This window comes from Copadichromis virginalis, linkage group LG7 (genome assembly GCF_057382275.1).
Source record: "Copadichromis virginalis isolate Kocher_CV1m ecotype Utaka linkage group LG7, C_Virginalis_male_GT1.1, whole genome shotgun sequence".
Lineage (NCBI taxonomy): Eukaryota > Metazoa > Chordata > Actinopteri > Cichliformes > Cichlidae > Copadichromis > Copadichromis virginalis.
Genome location: NC_140624.1, coordinates 63,411,258 through 63,429,378, shown reverse-complemented (window position 1 = coordinate 63,429,378; position 18,121 = coordinate 63,411,258). Strand labels below are relative to the sequence as shown.

At 39.9% G+C, this 18,121-nt stretch overlaps 2 protein-coding genes across 6 annotated transcripts in view; one reads left to right on the top strand and one right to left on the bottom strand.

Moving 5' to 3' along the window:
- Positions 1-2,274: 2,274 nt before the first annotated feature.
- LOC146706512 (uncharacterized) lies at positions 2,275-11,018 on the bottom strand. 5 transcript variants are annotated; one of them, XM_085464688.1, is made up of 5 exons: positions 9,971-11,018; positions 6,085-7,145; positions 5,847-6,002; positions 4,733-4,825; positions 2,277-3,724 (listed from the first exon to the last, which is right to left on the bottom strand). In XM_085464688.1, exons 2-5 carry the CDS (start codon positions 7,114-7,116, stop codon positions 3,407-3,409), a joined length of 1,599 nt encoding a protein of 532 aa, XP_085320814.1. In that variant the 5' UTR covers positions 7,117-7,145; positions 9,971-11,018; the 3' UTR covers positions 2,277-3,406. The 5 variants fall into 5 exon arrangements, with proteins under 5 accessions (XP_085320815.1, XP_085320814.1, XP_085320812.1 ...); XM_085464686.1 differs by lacking the exons at positions 2,277-3,724; positions 4,733-4,825 and adding an exon at positions 4,834-5,405 and having other exon boundaries at positions 9,971-10,043; positions 10,358-11,018; XM_085464685.1 differs by lacking the exons at positions 2,277-3,724; positions 4,733-4,825 and adding an exon at positions 4,834-5,405 and having other exon boundaries at positions 9,971-10,043; positions 10,716-11,018.
- Positions 11,019-11,598: 580 nt separating this feature from the next.
- slc4a5b (solute carrier family 4 member 5b) overlaps positions 11,599-18,121 on the top strand; it is a 70,551-nt gene continuing 64,028 nt past the window's right edge. Inside the window, exon 1 of the mRNA XM_085464684.1 lies at positions 11,599-11,708. Coding sequence (XP_085320810.1) covers positions 11,632-11,708 — 77 coding nt within the window. The 5' untranslated portion in view covers positions 11,599-11,631. The remainder of the gene's footprint in view (positions 11,709-18,121) is intronic.

Sequence of the window (18,121 nt, the reverse complement as noted above, 5' to 3'; positions counted from 1 at the left end):
ATGGTTTCAGTGACACCTACAACAGAAACATTATCTAGACTGCATGAAAAGAAACACACCTACCTGTTCCTTAAGTTAGGGCAATGAGGGTCCTGGCAGTCCCTGCATCTGTCCTGGTCCCTAGGGTATCTAAGCCTGCACCTGTAGCCACTGACAGAGGGAGGGCAGATAGGGTCCCTATTCTCATGCCATTTCACTGGGAGGGGGTGACCAAGGTCTTTCTAGCTACTTGCATTCTAATATCATAGCTTTTTCCAAGATGAGGATGGCTAGGACCCAGCTTAGCCCCACTCCTGTACCTATTCCAAGGGCAAGGGTGGTTGAGTTCCAGCTCACTTTTGCCTTTTCCTAGAGTGAGGAGGGTTAAGACCCAGCTTAATCCCAAGCCCATACCAACTCCAAAGGTGGGCCAAGTAAGATCTGGCTTAAAGTTACCTGATTCCAGAGTGAGGACAGCTAAGATCCAGTCTTCCTCAGCACCCACATCTATTCAGTGAGGAAGACTAGACCCTAACAACAGCCCCAACTGACAGAGGAAATGGATGGATATTCCCACAGTCCTAACCCAGCCTCTAGAGTCAGCTATGAGCCCAGCAGAGCTCCAGCCTCCCCCAGATCTTCCTGAGTCTTCTCCAGAAGACTACTTCTTCCAGAGAATCCTCCAAAGTGCCCTCCAGCTCCTCCAGTGTCTCCAAAGAACCTCAAGCCAAAGCCTAAACTGGAATCCAAGGGTTCTGAGCCTCTGGCCAAAGCCCTTGTTTTTCTTTCCCTCCTTTCCGGCCCCTTTCACCCTCCTGGATCAATGGGACTGTCCTGCTCCTTGTTTTGTATATCTCTGTCTCAGTGTTTGTTTTCTGTGTTATTTTGATGGTTAGGTTTAGGATTGGAGGTGAGGGAGAACCCAACTATGCTCCACCATCTCTGGCTTTATAACAGTGTGGTGAGGCTTCTGCAGCCAATCAGCACTAAAAATAAATCAGAAAAGGAGAGAGCACATTAATAAGAAAGATTAAGAACTTTTGTTTGACTAGAATTTAATAATAATGGATTGGATTTATATAGCGCTTTTCAAGGCACCCAAAGCGCTTAACAATGCCATTATTCATTCACTCTCACATTCACACACTGGTGGAGGCAGCTACAGTTGTAGCCACAGCTGCCCTGGGGCAGACTGACAGAAGCGAGGCTGCCATATCGCGCCATCGGCCCCTCTGGCCAACACCAGTAGGCAGTAAGGTAAAGTGTCTTGCCCAAGAACACAACGACCAGGACAGAGAGCCCGGGGATCGAACCGGCTACCTTCCGGTTACAGATACACTTCCCAACCCCCTGAGCCACGGTCGCCCAGGGGATGACACAATAACAAGGACTGACATGACGTGGCATGAGATAACTTGGTGTGGGGATGTGGCAACCAAGGCGTGGACCAAGAGGGGGATAATTGAACCAGAGGTGGGGGACTGGAGCGTGGCAGGTAATGTCTAGTGATCACACTGAGGAGAGAGAAGAAGGAAGAAAGGGGTTAGTGTGGCAATGGCTACTGAGTGCAGGAGATGGTGACTATAACTAAACTGACTGCTTACTTGCAGGTGGAGAGAGATGAGCTTTGAGGGGATGTGATATTAGTTCGGGTGAGCTGAATGGTACGAGAGGGCTGACCTCAGTTCCAAAGGTTCTGATAAGTGGTGGTGGCAGGAGGGCAGGCAGGTGAAGCACTGAGAGATTTCCAAGCGAGGCAGTCAATTATCTAGGAGTGCGGGAGGTGGGCTAGAGCCAGAGAAACAAGTCGAGTGAATTTCCAGGGAGCTACAGCACAAGAGAAGAAGGTTAGTAAACTTCATAACGACAAAAGCATAGGTCATAAGAGCCGGATACCAACATTGGATAGTTGACAAACTAGCCGTGAGGGGATGTCAACGTGGTATTTAAGTCTCCCGACCTGATTGTCTCAAAACCAACTCCATTTGTGGAGAACACACTCAAAAAAATAAAACATTAGATTTACTTAAAAAAGTTATGTCAAGTGGTTCCACACAACTGCTTTAAGTAACTTTTAAGAAATGTTGTTACTTAGTTTGAACTCAATACTGTTAAGTTAGATTTACGTAAGTGTATTGGCTAAATGTAACTTAATTGCAATGCTTAGCTGATACTTATCTTTGTTGCTTTAAGCCTACATAACTTGTTTAGGCAATATCTTTGTAATACTGTTACTTAGCTGGTACATAACTTTTTTGCTTTAGAAGGACATAACCTGGTTAGGTAGTATCTTTGTAAAACTGTTATGTAGCTGCTACATAACTTTGTTACTTTTGAATTATATAAAATTGTTAAGTAATTTCTATTCAATACAATTACAAATAAATCATTTACACTGGTTACTTCCATACAAAATAGCAAAGTTTCTTAAAAGTTACTTAAAGCAGTTATGTGGAACCACTTGACATAACATTTTTAAGTAAATCTTAGGGAGATCTTTTAGGAAGAAATGAAGACAGCACCCAAATTATCAAACACAATCCTGCCTTTAATAAGCACATTCAGTGCATATAAAATACTTTTTTCCAAGCACAACAGCTTAACACAAAGTGCAATCAATGCAACTTGTTACAAATTCCAAGTGAATATTTTGTGCAGAAAATGTAGATCAGTATAAAGTGCTAACCAACTTGTCGTCAAACTAAAATGATTAAAAAAAATGATCCAACAAAGTCCTGTCTTTACTAAGCACATTCAGTGCATATTAAATACTTGTTGACAGACCGAAAAGACTGTAGAGCCGTAGCTTAACACAAAGTGCAATCAATGCAGACAACTTGTTACAACTTTAACTAAATACTTTGTGCATAAAACAATATTTTACTTCAAAGATCAGTGAAGTGCTAACCAACTTGTCTTTCAACTGGTCCAGAAAGCATCCAAATTATCAAAAAAAATCCTACATTTTACAGGACGTTTCAGGAATTATTTTCAAACACTGATAAGCATGAAAGAGCAAACTAAACTCATTTAAAACAGTGAAAATTGGCTGTTTTGTTCAAAAACTGTACTGTAAAACAGTGCTACTCAGTTTTTCAAGTTATGGTTACATCCCAAGTTGCAGACAGCTGCCAAATGTCACATTCTTTGAAATATCAAATCACAGCGGCCTAACCGCTAGAACTTTTTAAAATGTCTGTCATTTTCTGTATGTTGTCAAGTAGCAGTAGAAGAAGTGCAACACCAATTTTTTAAGTAACAGTATTTTGCTAAAATGCAAATGAACATTATTGTTCTCTAAAACTGGTGAATGTTCCCAAGAAACAGTACTGACAATGAAAAAAAGTGTTTATGAACAACTTAACTATACCTGAACGTAAAGCATTCAAACTAAGTTAAGCAATAAGGGCCTCCCGCTTCCTCCTCTTTATTCAAGGAGTTTGTTTCTGAGCACTTGAACTTTGTTTGATAGCTTCTTAGCATCAAGTCCCATCAGTACTTTCTGAAAAAACTCAAAAGTGTACCTGAGGTTGGATGGGTAGCTCATGTTTAAAGTGTAGATCAGGCCGAACAACAACACAACAGCAGTGGCAACATCAGGAAGATCTCTGAGCACAGCGACACCCTCAATTATGATACCAATGTCTTCTGCCGGGTCAAGGTCACGCTCTCCTTCTGGTTTGATGACGTAGATGCCAATGAGCGTCTTCTCCATTTCACTTTCGGCCTCATGGAAGTCCACATCCTAAAAAAATTAATAAGTAAATAAACATAATAATACAAGTTGCAGGGTTTCATATCAATTAAAGGGATATTCCACCCAAAGTGGAAATTTGTCTATTACCATAAATTGCCAAGAGTTAGATAAGTGAGAAAAAAGCATTTTGTAACCAGCACAGTACATTTCTGATCTTATACCCATTGTTCCTGGTGAGCTCAATAATCATGTCGACTCCAAATGAAAAGTAAAAAGTAACACGACGGATTTGCAGGAGGAGGCGATTTAGACTTGGGCCTACATTACGGTTACGCCAAAGCACCCTGTAACCCGCCATGGCATAGCACTTGGATACAACAACAGTGGTTGAAAAAGCCTCTGGTTTCCATAAATAAACACATATTCGAATATCCATGCACCATGCAGCGGCGGCTTACAGTGTTGTATGTGGTAACCATAATGTATTCCCAAGTCTAAATCTACTCCTCCAAATCCTTCAAGTTACTTATTACTTTTCATTTAAAGTCGACATGATTATTGAGCTCACCAGGAATAATTCGTACCATTAAAGAGTCATTTGCAACCAAAATGCTTATAGTTCCCATTCACTCCATTTTTTAAATGCTAGGCAAAAGCAAATAGACTGCTGCCGGATCAGGAGAATTATTGCACTGGTTACAAAATTATTTTTTCTCACTTATCTTACTCTGGGTAATATGGTAATAGACCAATTTTCACTTTGGGGTGGAATATCCCTTTAAGCTGCAAAACAGTAGACAGCTCAGAGCGAGATGAGAGGTGTTGGTCCATCATCTAGATTACACGGCAGAACAACAAAGCAGAAAGACAGTACACTCAGCCCACATTACACCCCAACTGTAATGGCAAGGGTCACTCCCGCATAAGCTTGTGCTTTTATATCTCCAATAATGTTCTAATTTTAACTTTTTGTTATAATCTAATGAATGTGTGTGAGGAAAAATTACCGTCAGTTAAATTTTTATTACTGGAAATTGTTTCTATTTGATTACTTGCCTGATATTCTTTGATCAAGCTGTTCGGATCTTCATTGAGGTAGACTGCAAGTCCTTTCAGCGTACACACTCTTCTCATTGCAACTGTGTCGTTCTGTAAAACATAAAAGCAAATTTTACTTAGCTAAACTTTAAAGACATTTTCAGTTAACTTCAGCAAAATAAATGTATATAATGCTTTGAGAAAAAAAGTCCATGACACACTACAGAAGAACAACAAAATTTAAAATAAAAAAAATTAAGGAAAGAAGGAACATTATCATTTGAAAAAATGTGACGAGCAAAAAAAGGTAACCACAGGATCCCAAAAAAAACAGAAACCCGACCAAAAACAGCAGCATGAAGAATCCAGTGAGGAAGAGGATGAACAAGAGGTCACACCAAAGCCAGCCTGAACAGAGGATTTTTTTTTTAAAGTAAACCACTGAGTCCACTGATCTAAGGCTTAGGAGGAGAGTTCCAGAGTTTGGGGGCCACAGCAGCAATGATCTGTCACTTTTGGTCTTTAGACTGTTGTGCACTACCAGGCTTTGATCACTGGACCTCAGGGACCTGCTGGGGGTGTTGGGACTGAGAAGATCTCCATTGTATGATGGTGCTTGTCCATGTAAGGCCCTAAGGACCAGAACCAGGATCTTGAAATGAACCTTGAAGTTGACCAGCAGCCAGTGACGCTGGAAGAGAAGCGGGGTGACGTGGGTGTGTTTGGAGGACTTGAACAGGAGGTTTTGCAAGGACAAATGAAAAAACAGTTGTAGTACTAAGCTCAGAGACCTCCCTTTATCCCGTCTTGGTTTGAAAGGTGCCTGATGGCAGTTTATTCTAGCTTCAGCTTTTCTACTGTAAATGCCAAAATTCTCCCCAGGGAGCCGCGGCAAATCCCGTTTTGGAAACGCTACTGTCCTGTAAAAACAGCTTTTAATTCTGGCAATTTTTTTTATAAAGTATCCAAATTAACTTAAAACTTTATTACTGTGACAACACTATCATGAAAAGGACAAAGAATAAACAATCCCATAATACCAACATTAAACTTTACCTTACAATAGAAGGAGACAACAAAATCATATGTATTAAAAGAGGGAATGAAGCATTGAAAAAAATTAATTCCAAACCTCATCAATTGCAGCCATGATTTCTGTGATCTTGCGTCCAGATGTTCCTCCCTTGTTTCTGAAGACTTTGGTCAGTTTGGTTGTGTTGTTGTCCAGCTGTGCCATAAATGTGGATGTTAGCGGGATCGTAGTGATGCGCTGGAATTCAGCATTTATCTGTAAAATAAACAAATGTTTAGCGTGATGGGTTTAAAATATTGCATGTGGAGTGCATTTGCAGATCAACTGATTCAGTTACCTCACGTGGAGAAAAAAGAGCTGGCCATCGGCTTTTAAAGTCAGCTACGAAGGGCATGTCCTGAAGAATTTCTTGCCTCCGGTGAGGAAAGGTTTGGGCCATTTTTGCTTTGATGGTTTCATTGTTGTTCTTCTTCTTGAACTCTGAAAGCAGCACCAACCTTTCTTCTTCCTGACTCTCTCGGGTTTCTCCAGCTGGATAATCAGGGCAGAAATTCACCTCTGCTCTCCTGGGTTTCTTGACTTGGTTGGGATGCACATTACTGTTCCCTCTTCTTTTGAGAGAATTGATGACCAACTCACTACACCCTAAGTTCTTCAGTTTTCCACGATAGTTTGACATTTTATACTTCAAACTGATCTTCCATGCAGAAAATCCAGTTTCTGAACCCTTCTCTTTCAAGCATGGATGCTTTACAACCAAAGCTTGGCAAACATCACTAAGATTGCTGTCTGAAGGGTAAGCTTTGTACTTCATAATTTCTGAAGACAAGCTCTCTAAAATGTCAGACTTGAGCTTTGGTTTTAGGGTTAAAAGTGTTCCATTGGCTTGGAATTCCTGGTTGCCTTTTGTCAATTGCAGCTCTACATCGAAGCTAAACTCAGGTATGCGAAAGTCCAGTGGCCAGGCTTCTGATCGCAGCGTGGAGTTTGCTGAGCTCGAGGAGCTTGATGACCTGGATTCTGGCGATGACAGTATATCTGTGTCATAATCAGGGTTGTGGCCAGAGCAGGGGCTACCCAAGTTAAATGAGGACACACTGCTTTCATTACTACCAGTGGATGTTTCTGGAACACCTGTTTTAATCACTTTTATTTTGTCCATGTCTTTTAGATCAAATGTGGATGTCATGTTAAGGAACTGATTAAAATCTGTGTCCATGTACTGCAATCTGAACTGTTCAGAAACTCCGCACTGATTTTCAATCTCCGCTTTGAGCTCGTTAACATTCTTTGGTATCCCCAAAGGAAGGGTTAACTTGAGTGCGTTGTTCTCCCCCAGGATTATCAGAAGCTTTGTTGGGGCTGTCATTTCTGATGTCCCAATCTCCAACTGTTACTCTAAAAAAATAAGTGCAAGAACATGAGCAGGTGGTTCCCAAACTTCAGTACATGTTACATTTTTTTAGTGGTATTCAGAATTTTGCAGCACAATTTTTTTTCTAGTATTTTTACAAGGCTTGAAACATATCCGAGTAGATTTAAGTTCTGGTCCAACTATTTTTAAGAACCAAACTTTGAGAAGAACTGCTATACAGCACAAAAATTAAATCGGCAACATGGACATTAAAATTACCTGAACAGTGTATGTATCTCTTTAATGTAACCATGCGAGAAGCTCCGACTTGGTAGTCACAAAGTGGATAACAATCCACCAGATCCTCATGTGCAACAAGAGAAATTTCCTTTGGAGATGGGTCAATTTTGAAGGATCCATAGTGTTCAGTGTACCACGAGCTCAGTTTTTTTACTATAAACACCAACGAATCTGCCAAAATACACATCTGCAGGATTTCAGCAAACTCTGGCAGACCCCCCAGTGATCCATGTACTATTAACATGCCCTTCCTGTAGTAGATGCCTGCAACAGACACACTCTGGGCAAGGCTAACTACAGCTGTGTCAGGGTACTTTTCAGCAAGACAATGTGCAATTTCACGTTTGAGAAGTTCTACTGGGACTGCCGAGACTCGTGAAACCTCAAAAGTGGCTTTGCTACAGCCTGATGAATGCATGTAATGGCCAATCATGAGCTGGTGTTTGGTTGACAAAGACAGGGTTATGTTTTTGAAGCAGTTTGTGTGTCTAGCAACTTTTTTAAAAAATGTGTGCTTTGCCTCGAATCTGATTGTCCATAATAAGGCAAGTAGACCAAAATGGCGAATTATTGAGGGATAATGAGCCAGAAAGTGATGTTTTGGCAATGGTCTTCTATCTGGGCATACTTCTTTGTACCTTTGATGGTGGTCTAAAATCTTACTCTCCAGGTATGCAACTGAGTCACTGTTATGAACAGGACACACAACAAGCTCAACAATATCCTTCAAATCTAGTAGAAGTTCCCAAGCTGGTTCGTTTTCAGGTATGTGTTGTCCAATAATAAGTGGCAGAAGTCTTAGTAAACACCAATTTTCATGTGCATTGCCACCAACAGTTTTTTTTTACTAAGAAAATTGTGAGGCAATTTCTGAGGGCGATTAGTCTGATCCCCTCCTTTGTAGGGAAATGACTGAACAAGTCTATTTAGATTTTCAAAAGTGATGTACTTCTTGCCTATTAGTATTCGAAGGCACTCAGCTATCTCAAAAGGCACAATACCTTCAAAAAGGTCATGTGCAAGATCAGGGGGGAATCCTGTAGTGACCTTGAAGAAAGACAGACTGTCTGCTAAGACACACGAGCTTTTCACACCACAACAAGCTACCCCTGTCTCACGTGCAGTTGCTATGTGTACACGATGGAGCTCCTCAGTTCTCAGAGAAAAGTCACTATTTGTAGCTTTTGATTCAATTTCTGAGCGTGTAGCAGTACAAAACCTGCAAAAGTAATCTCCAGAAAAACTTTCCACAAAACCGGCCAATCCATGAGCTCCGAGGCTGTCTGCCACTACATATTGGACAGTGCCTTTAAAGTTGACCCCTAAATTGTCAATGAACACTCCCTGCTGCTCTAAAATGACAAGGTCTTGCAAAAGTGGCTCAAATATTTTTGAATAGCCAAAGGTCCTAAGGTCCTCACTTTTGCACAAGAGAGCCAAATAAATAGAAGAGAGGGATGAATGACTACCTGGTGGCAAGTTACCTAAAATCCAGTAAACTGAGCAAAGTTTATGCTTTTTCCGTGATGTCCCCAATGGATTGCAAATTTCAAAATCATCAACATAAAGACAAATAGAGATTCTTAGTTCACCGCCTGAGAAAAACTCATTATTTTGAAAATGTAGACCATCTTTATATGATGTATACTTTTCCTTATTTACAAAAGGATTCTGATTGTGGCTAGTGACAAATTTGTTCAGTATGTTTTCTTGTTTAAATATCTGCTGTAATGATTTTAGAATAGGAATATACTGAAAGGTCCTCTTGCTTTGGGAGTCGAGAATGTATTCAATTGGATCAATTACTTCAAAATGTTTTCTGTAATACTGTCTGCGTTTGAAGGCAGTGGCAAGAGTGCCGTCCTTTTCTATGGCTTTTAACAAAGGGTTAAAAGAAACTGCCTTTGTCAGTTCTTCAATAACAGGCTGGTCTAGACAAAGGTTATGATTCTTGAGTATGTCTACAATTACTTGATTTGTCAAAGGCACTGATGCACAGCTTATCAGGTAGTGCAATTCTGAAAGCAACTCGTCAATTGCTATGCTGGGAACATGAAAATAGTTTTCCAACTTAAGTAAAAGAGATGCAAAATTAAGTTCTATTACATTTGCCAAATCTTCAGTCTCACTTGTAGTTGTATCGTGATCAATATTTGCACTTATGTCCTCTTCTACAATAGTGTCTGTACTGTCATCAGCTGATGTTTGGCCTACAATAGTGTTAGCAATACCGATTTTAAAGTCTTTTAAGGTATAAGGATTGTGTTTCCTATTTCGATGAGACTTGAATGTACCATAGATATTTGTTTTGAAAGAACAACCCTCAAACATGCAATGCACAGTCTTGTTACATTTTAGATGGTTGTTAATGTGAGAAAAATACTCCTGCTCCGAAGCTATGTTGCAGCAGGAACACAAATGGCAGTTAAATGTTGCCAAACTCACAGACTTGTCTAGAGTTCTTTGGGTATGTGATCTGCTTAAGTGGCTATGTAGAGCATTCCATGTTTTGAAAACACAGACACAATCAGAATAGGCACATGGATACTGCTGTCTACTATGAACTAACCTGTAGTGTTTTAATAACAGAGCTCGTGATGACACCACTTTTTTGCACAATTTGCACTGCCACATCAACGTATCTGGGGGAGAAGCACAAAAGACATTTTCATTACACTGTCCCTGAAAAAACTAAATAATTTGCACATTGTTAATGTTTCATATTAATCAGTTTTATTTTTAATATTGTATGCTACAACAATGAATTTATTGATCTACATCATCACCACTGCATATTGTGTAAATGTGTGTGTAATCTGACATTAAAAGTCGAGTGAGAAATCCCATGGACATTGTACAACATTAATGCAGTTCATCTTACACCAGCTTACTAAATGCTTTCTGCAAGCTACATCAAAACGTAAGCTGAAATATTAGACAGAAAATACACCCTAACCTGTCTGCTAGCGAGGAGCGCTTCTCCACTGTTGTTGGCTAAAGTGCAACGCAGTCAGGCGTCCGAGTATAAACTTGGCGCGAAAGTGCGTGCCGGACCGAATGCGCTGCCTGTACCGACGCGTACCGACGCATACCGACGCTAGCGCTACACTACATTTGGGCTGAAAACAGAGCTTTGCTATTGCAATGGAGTCCCCTCCAAAATCATTTGGAAACTCACGTGCAGCAAGTCCACGTTAGCAAACCTTTACCGGGCAAAACCCTGCCTGTACTCTTTTCTTAGTAGCACTTGCGACATTAACTGACGTGTGAACATATATATGTAGACGGGCTTTACAAGAAAAATGACTTCTTACCTGATTTTTGGACAAAAATGCGGCTGAACCAGTCCACATGGCGAAGAAATAGCAAGCTTGAGAAAGAGGGTGGTGCGCATGCGCATTGGCCCTTATTTAGGCGGGCTCTGCACGCAGCAGTATGTGCAGAGGGACAAACCTGTGAATTTACTCAACAATGTTACGTTGACACAGTTCAATGACTTTGTGTAACAACAAAAAGTAACAACATTTCATTAAATTTGCACAAACACTTTAAGGATTTTTGCAAAATCGAGTTTATTAAGAACAAACAACAAAATCTACTTTAGTAAAAGCAGAGATAGGCTGAGTTCATTTTTTTGAGTGCAGGTGAGGGGATGGTGGCCCTGCCCAGGAGCGGATACCAGGTGACTCAGGAGAAAAGTGGAATTTTCCAGCTACTCACCCAGACTGTGACACATAGAGGGTTTGTTTAACAGAGGAAGATTAGATGGACAGTTAAACGTACGTGGTAAATAAAACTCGACATAATCTGTATAGCAATGAAAATGAAAGCCTTGCTTTCAAGAATTTTAACATAGTAGGAGCAGTTTTAGAGAGAAATTAACCCAGTGTTTTATGTCCTCATGAAATGAAGAAGGCAATATAAACCAATTCTATAGGAGGCAGCTCTGCTTATTGGTCCCCATTAAAACAGCAAAGCAGATGCCTCTAATCCAGGGGTCGGCAACCCTAGGCACAAAGGGTTAACTAATGGCACAGCCATAGCTGGACTGGCCATCGGGCATACATGGCCCGATGATTTTTTTTTTTTTGGTAACGGTTTAGACAATGAAAAGTGGTGGATTGGCCAGATGCTGGCCAGTGTGTAAAAATAACTCAGTTGTTTGGTGGTGGCATCGCGGAGCTTCCACAGATTCAGTAACATTAACAAGTGGTGGAGGCCAGCAGGTGGATGAGGGAGATCGGAGGAAGGACGAGGAGAGAGCCGAGGGGGCCGCCGGTCAGAGCGTCAGGTGAACTGAACTTCAGGTAAGAAGTTATGACCTGCAGTCTATCTGGGTCAGATATAAACCAAGTTTAGGTGGAGTTTATTTTCGTTGTGCTGACCTTTTACAGTCAGTTACATTAACTCTACTGCGTACTACTAGCTAGCATGACCGAGTTTCTATACAGCTGGGTGGGTGCTATGATGTTACTAATGTTGAACTTTATTTAATTCATAAGGTTAGTTAGTAGAGTTGCCAACCGTCCAGTAAAAAGATGGAATCCTCCTGCATTCAGAGAAATTATTACGCGTTTCGTGTTGAGCTGAGAGGGGACGCAGTTGGTCCCGGACTTTAGCTAGAATGAAAAAGGCACAAAGGTTGAGTTATTCTTTGTCTTTGCTGCACAGCTGCCTCTTCTTCTCTCATCCTCTCACCCGCTCCCTCTCCTGTTGCTACTTTAATCATGAAACTGATCAATGATCAGCTGATCGGCTTTTCTCTCTTGTTTATTTATCGCCCACTTTGCGCCAGAAAGAGGAAACCAGCGGATGTCGCAGTAAACAACAGCAGCACGTTTAAGCTTGATCAGCTGTTGTTAGAATTTATTTAATATTACTTTCTAGTACAGCTGATGTTTGCTGGAGCCACAGCTGTAAACCTGCTGGTCATGATATCGGTTTGGTTATGTGATGAGAGGGAAACATGAAGATGAAACCAGGAGATGTCCTTACTGAATCATCAGAGCTGAACAGGTGATGGAGAAACGGGTTTACCTTTTAGGTGACATGAATGAGTTGAAGGGAAGTTATGAACTGTTTCTGAGAGACAAATAACACCAGGATCCTTTTCTAAGTAGCTGACAGCTGGTAACTGTGCAGGGGCGGGTCTAGCAAAGTTTTGCCAGGTGGGCAGGTAGGGCATTAACAGGGAAAGGGGGGCACAAAGAAATACTTTCTTATTTTCATTTAAAAATGTCTGGCTGTTATTAAATAATTATCTGAAGCTTACAACCAAAGTTTTTATCTGATGTAAAATGTATAGAAATCATACATATACCAACAACATTGTACATCACTGTCACAAAATCGTTTGTTTTCATTCAAAGGCTTTATGGCTTTAATGCCTGGTGGGCCGGTCTCTAGTCAAAATGCCCGGGCTGTTTTTTTGTCCCAGTCCAGCCCTGGGCACGACACACAGTGAATTAATCTGAGAAGGTGCATCAAAAGATAAATGGCCGCGCCAGCGGTGCACATCGCAAATCAGCTCGCATAGACACATTAGTTGTGCCGCTTCTTAATGACAGTATCTTAACTAACAACCCCAAGTACCAGATTCAACTTGTAATTGGCTAAAAATAACTTAGCCTACTGGTGAGAGGGACGTTGTTAGCTTTCGACATTCCGACACTTCAAAAGCTTGAGGAGCTTTCCGCTCAGCGCAGCATCAGCACCACGGAAATACACGGATACATCCGTAGACTCGAGACACAATGCATTTTCGGAACTTTCCGGTGTTTGGACCAATGTTTTATTTTGTGATCAAACCAGAAATCTTTAATGAGTAGCTGGATTTGTCTCGCATTAACTGGCTGAGTTAATGCCAGTTAATGCAACATCGAAGCAGCTGTAATCCATAGCTGTGCGTGTTCATGCAGCTTGCATTTTCACCTGCTGGACATCACTACCTGACAAGTTTAACTGTCCTCAGAACATTGCAGAGGCCTTATTGACAGTATTTGGCTCTACATATCTGTGTGAGCAGATTTTCTCTCACATGAGTGTCCTCAGGTAGCCGTCTGAATGCTGGACACTCGGAGACCTGTGTCTCTGAGTGGGAGACCAGAGATCATATTAACATGTGTGTCTCTGTATTAACAGACATGCCATATTGGCTTAGTTCATTTTTCTTATCATCCTTGTGAGGAGAACTTAAATAGCATTTGTATTTTCTGTTGTACAGTTCATTTGCTGTTATGGAGTTTTTGTTATGGATAAAAAGTGTCTTTTTTTTTGTTTCAAAATAGCTGATAACTATTCGCTGATAGCTGCCAACATCTGCAAACAAATATAATTCTAGAAAGTTGTTCTATACAGTGTGTAACTGTTAATATAGAGCGTTATTAAATTTATTGTTAATGCAATCATATGGCACACTGACCTCTGAGGAAATTTTAAATGGCACTCGCCATCAGAAAGGTTGCCTACCCCTACTCTAATCTTATTGGGTGTGCACTCGTTCAAACACACACACAAACACATACACACACTCGAGTCACATGTAATAGTCAATACTTAGATCATCTGTACATTCATTTACAGTCTGGTTGGGTGTAGTTGCAGCATTTTCCTTGACAGGCTCTATAGAGAATAGGACTGAAAAATTTTGGCATCTTGTAGTTTGTTACTCTTCCTTACAAAAGGCAATATAAATTTCTCTTCACGGGCAATCTCAGATTCAGCTTCTGTCACATCAGGTAAGAGAACATTAAAACACCATCTTTATCTAGATGGTTTTCATATTTGTCAGTGTATTTTGCTATTAAATTGATATTTTGATATTTACCTCTTTAGAATAATAAAACATTTTATATTCCATCTTAAGTAGCTTGAACATAAATTACAAATCATTTAGGGTTTAGTAGACAGCTGTCAGTTTTAAGAAGAAAGCGAAAGAATTATTGTGAATGCTTATTTGTTTTTCTACTGCTTAGCCTTTTTTTTTTAGATTAGATTAGATTAGATTAGATAGAACTTTATTAATCCCTTGGGTGGGTTCCTCTGGGAAATTCGATTTCCAAAAAAGCACAGCACCGACAGAAGTTACAGAGTTATACACACACACATATATATAAATACAGAGACAATATAAATAAAATATACGAAGGGGATAAATATAATAAATAGGAATAAAAATAAAAATACAAGTGAATTGCACATTTCAAGTATTGAGTCTATTGCACCGTTGACTATTTACAAAAGTATTGCACAATGATGATGATTACTTAGTTAAACTTTAAAGAAATTCAACAGAAAAAAGGAGTTAAACGGGTTGTAGAGCTTTTCTCTGTAACCTTTAAAGCTCAGTGAACATTTTAGCTATTAGCTCTAGGCTATACAGAAGTGTTTTGCTTTTGGCTCTAAGCTACCAGTAGCAAATTTCTCCTGCATCTATACAGCTGAATAAATGGATTGCATTGAAAAACAATGCATGCCAGGTTTTTGAGCATTGAAATGATAGCTCTGGTTCTGCTACATCTGCAGCAAAAGAACAAAAAAACAAATAAATCTATATGTGTTAAATCTAACGCTACAAATGCAGATTCTGTGGAAAACTGTTTTAAATTAACTCAGTCCCATATAAATCCTGTGACAAGTTGCATGTTGTCTCTGTCTATAGAATCATAAGTTTGTTATTGTACTACATAATTTGTTAAGTTAAGACTTGTAATGAGTAACTGGAAAACTCGTAAAAATCATAAAATTTGGTACTTTATTTTGCACAGCAAAAAAACATTTATTTACCTTTTACCAGTTGCTTCCCAATGGAAATTACAGTGTGAGGGTACAAACTAAAAGATTGATGGTAAGTGCAGGTTGCTTAGGATAAGTTCAACCATTGGCAACCACTGGCATGGTTGAGCTTATCTCAACCCAATGGTTCTCTCAACCATGAGCTTATCTCAAGAAAATAATGCACAGTTTTGCATTTTCAATTCATAACTGTACCCATGACTAGACAAAAGCATCAGTGAAATTAATTTGATGTAATACTGTGCAAAATAAAAAGCCTGTGTAAGAAAAATGGAATTAGAGGCTGCATGTATGAGCTGTACATGAGGTCAAGGATGCAGCAGTAGAACTTGGGGTGCCTACTTTAAATCTGGCAGAAAATATCTTAATCGGTGGCTTAACTGGAATTTCTGTGGTTATTGGTGTTCATGTATATTAAGAGTATGTGGAAACACATTTTCATTGAAATAGCCTAAATGTGTTAACATACGATCTTACCCCCAGCCGGTCACAGCAGATGGTTGCCCGTCCCTGAGCCTGGTTTTGCCAGAAAAGGGAGTTTCTCCTTCCCAAGTTTGCTAAAGTGCTTGCTTATAGGGGGTTGTCTGTTTGTTGGGGTTTCTCAGTATTATTGTGGGTCCTTTACCTTATAATATTAAGCACCTTGAGGCAACTGTTGTTGTGACACTATATAAATAAAATTAATTTGAACTGAATAGAGTACATGTAATTTTTGAAGACAAGCCTCTTTGAACCACACCCTAGCATTGCTATTTTCAGGGATTCTAGTCTAATCAAACCTTCAAATGTCTCTAATCAAAGCATCCCAACATGAACACAAAGTGATATTACCTTTATGAAGTAATAAAGTCAAAGTTTTTTACAACTGTTTCGTTTTTCCCAAACATGTAATCTGCTAAACAGATTCATAGTTTGGTTTAAAATTGATTCAAGGAGTAAACTCTGGCAACCATTAGCTGCTTTAAAATAATTTTGAAAGGTAGGCAAATTTGAAGCAGCAAGAACATTTCAACTCATGTTTGGCTAACGGGTGAGTGGCTTCACTACAGGAACATAACCAGGATCTCTGACAGGGAAGTGAGATAGTGTTGACAGAGGTCAAGATGAGGTTATTGTAGATCGAGTCTTGGTGTCACAAAGTAAGCTCAGGAGGAGCACTTGGTCCTCCTGGCAAACACTCAACAAAAACATATGGGTGGAGAATGGGCGAAAAGGTTGTGAACAGATAAGTCCTTTCATCTGCAAGTAACAGGGAAGATAGACTGGAGCTCAAAAGTGGCTGAAGGAGTTCACAGTCACCTAGTAAACTGAGCTCCAGAGAAAATGGTTTCTAGAACTCTGAAGAAATAACTGGAGAGATGACCAAGAATCTGGGTTAAACAAAGAAGAGCACAAATTCAAACAGGTAACAAAGAAGGCCTGGCAATCACAATGTTGGCACAATCTGGCAGAGAACTGTGACTCAGCCCAGCCTTAAAATATGCAACACTTGACTCTTCAAATCAGGACAGATGCCAAAAGGACAGCTCAAGTAGGATGACTCCAACCTGACATTTGTGTTTTAATTTGATTATGTGACAGTGATAATGCACAGATAACACGATTCAGCTATTTACTGTAACCTAATTGCGGTGTTCACCGTATGCACATATTACTAACAAGCTTGTGTGTGTGTGCATGAATCCACTCATGTGACTGTCCTTCACAGTCAGTGGTCAGGCTTCAGTAAGTAGTAAGTAATCACAAATGACATGTATTGATCAGCCTAGAAAACAGCCTAAAGCAATAGCTTTAGAAAGACAAACTTATGTCATCAGTGGAAAGAGACACCCAGTGATAGCTTCACCATGTACTAAAAGCAATGATATGTCTGGGCATCTAGGATTTTTATTTTTTATGTTTTTGTATTTTTTGCAATAATAAACTGACAGAACATTGTCAATGCACATAATGCTGAAATAATGATTAATACTTGTATGGGTTAAGTGTTTTTATATATGTAATAGGAAATGTTTTTATTAAACATTGTAATATTGTACATTGTAAATATTTTAATATGTAAGCACTTCATAGAAAACTCAATTTTGTAACATTGCAACCAAAATAGCTCATATAAATAGTTTATAAAGCTGGTAAACCAAATGTTTATTTGCCACTGATATCTGTTGTCCCACCTTTAGAGGGTAGGTGACTTATGATGATATTGTAAATAACTTGCAATCGAGAATTATTTGCAAAAAAAGTTGGGATCTTTTGCAGAGGAAATGATGAAGAGATTCATTCATAAGTTCCTACCGATCATAGCACAGAAAAGGCAATGAAGTTCAGACAATGGACTCATCTGCTAGATCTCAGTACAGAATTTGTTACTGCCTTTTACAAGATCTTACTGCAGTGACAAGTGTAGTCTGGACTGGTAGGGCTGCAGTTCTGATCCTGTGGTGTCCTCGGGATTCCCATATGCTTGTTTGCCATTCACCTTGGGACCATTTTTGATCCGAGGACACCACAAGGGTTACGCAAGGTTGGCTTTTAACCTGAAGAGCTTTGAATGGTGCGCAAAACTAGCAGCCATCTGGCATTGATGGCCTGATTCTACTGGGAATTTTTCCTTCCTACTGTCGCAAAGTGCTCATAGGGGTTCACTTGTCATTTCCTCTCTAACGTTTTGCCAACAGCACCTTGAGTCCTGTGTGACCAAGCCCATTACATCTTAAAGACCTCATAGTACCACAGCATCCCAATAGAGCACTTCTCTGTAAGAGTGCAAGATTGTTGTGATTCTTGGACGTTCCAAAAGGACCATGGAAGCAGAACTTACAGGTACCAGGCCCCTCCCCACTGGATCCAGTTTCAAGTTTGGCTTTGGGAAGCAGACATGTTCTTTATAACTTCAAACTTTCAGTTTGAATAAAACGTTGATGGA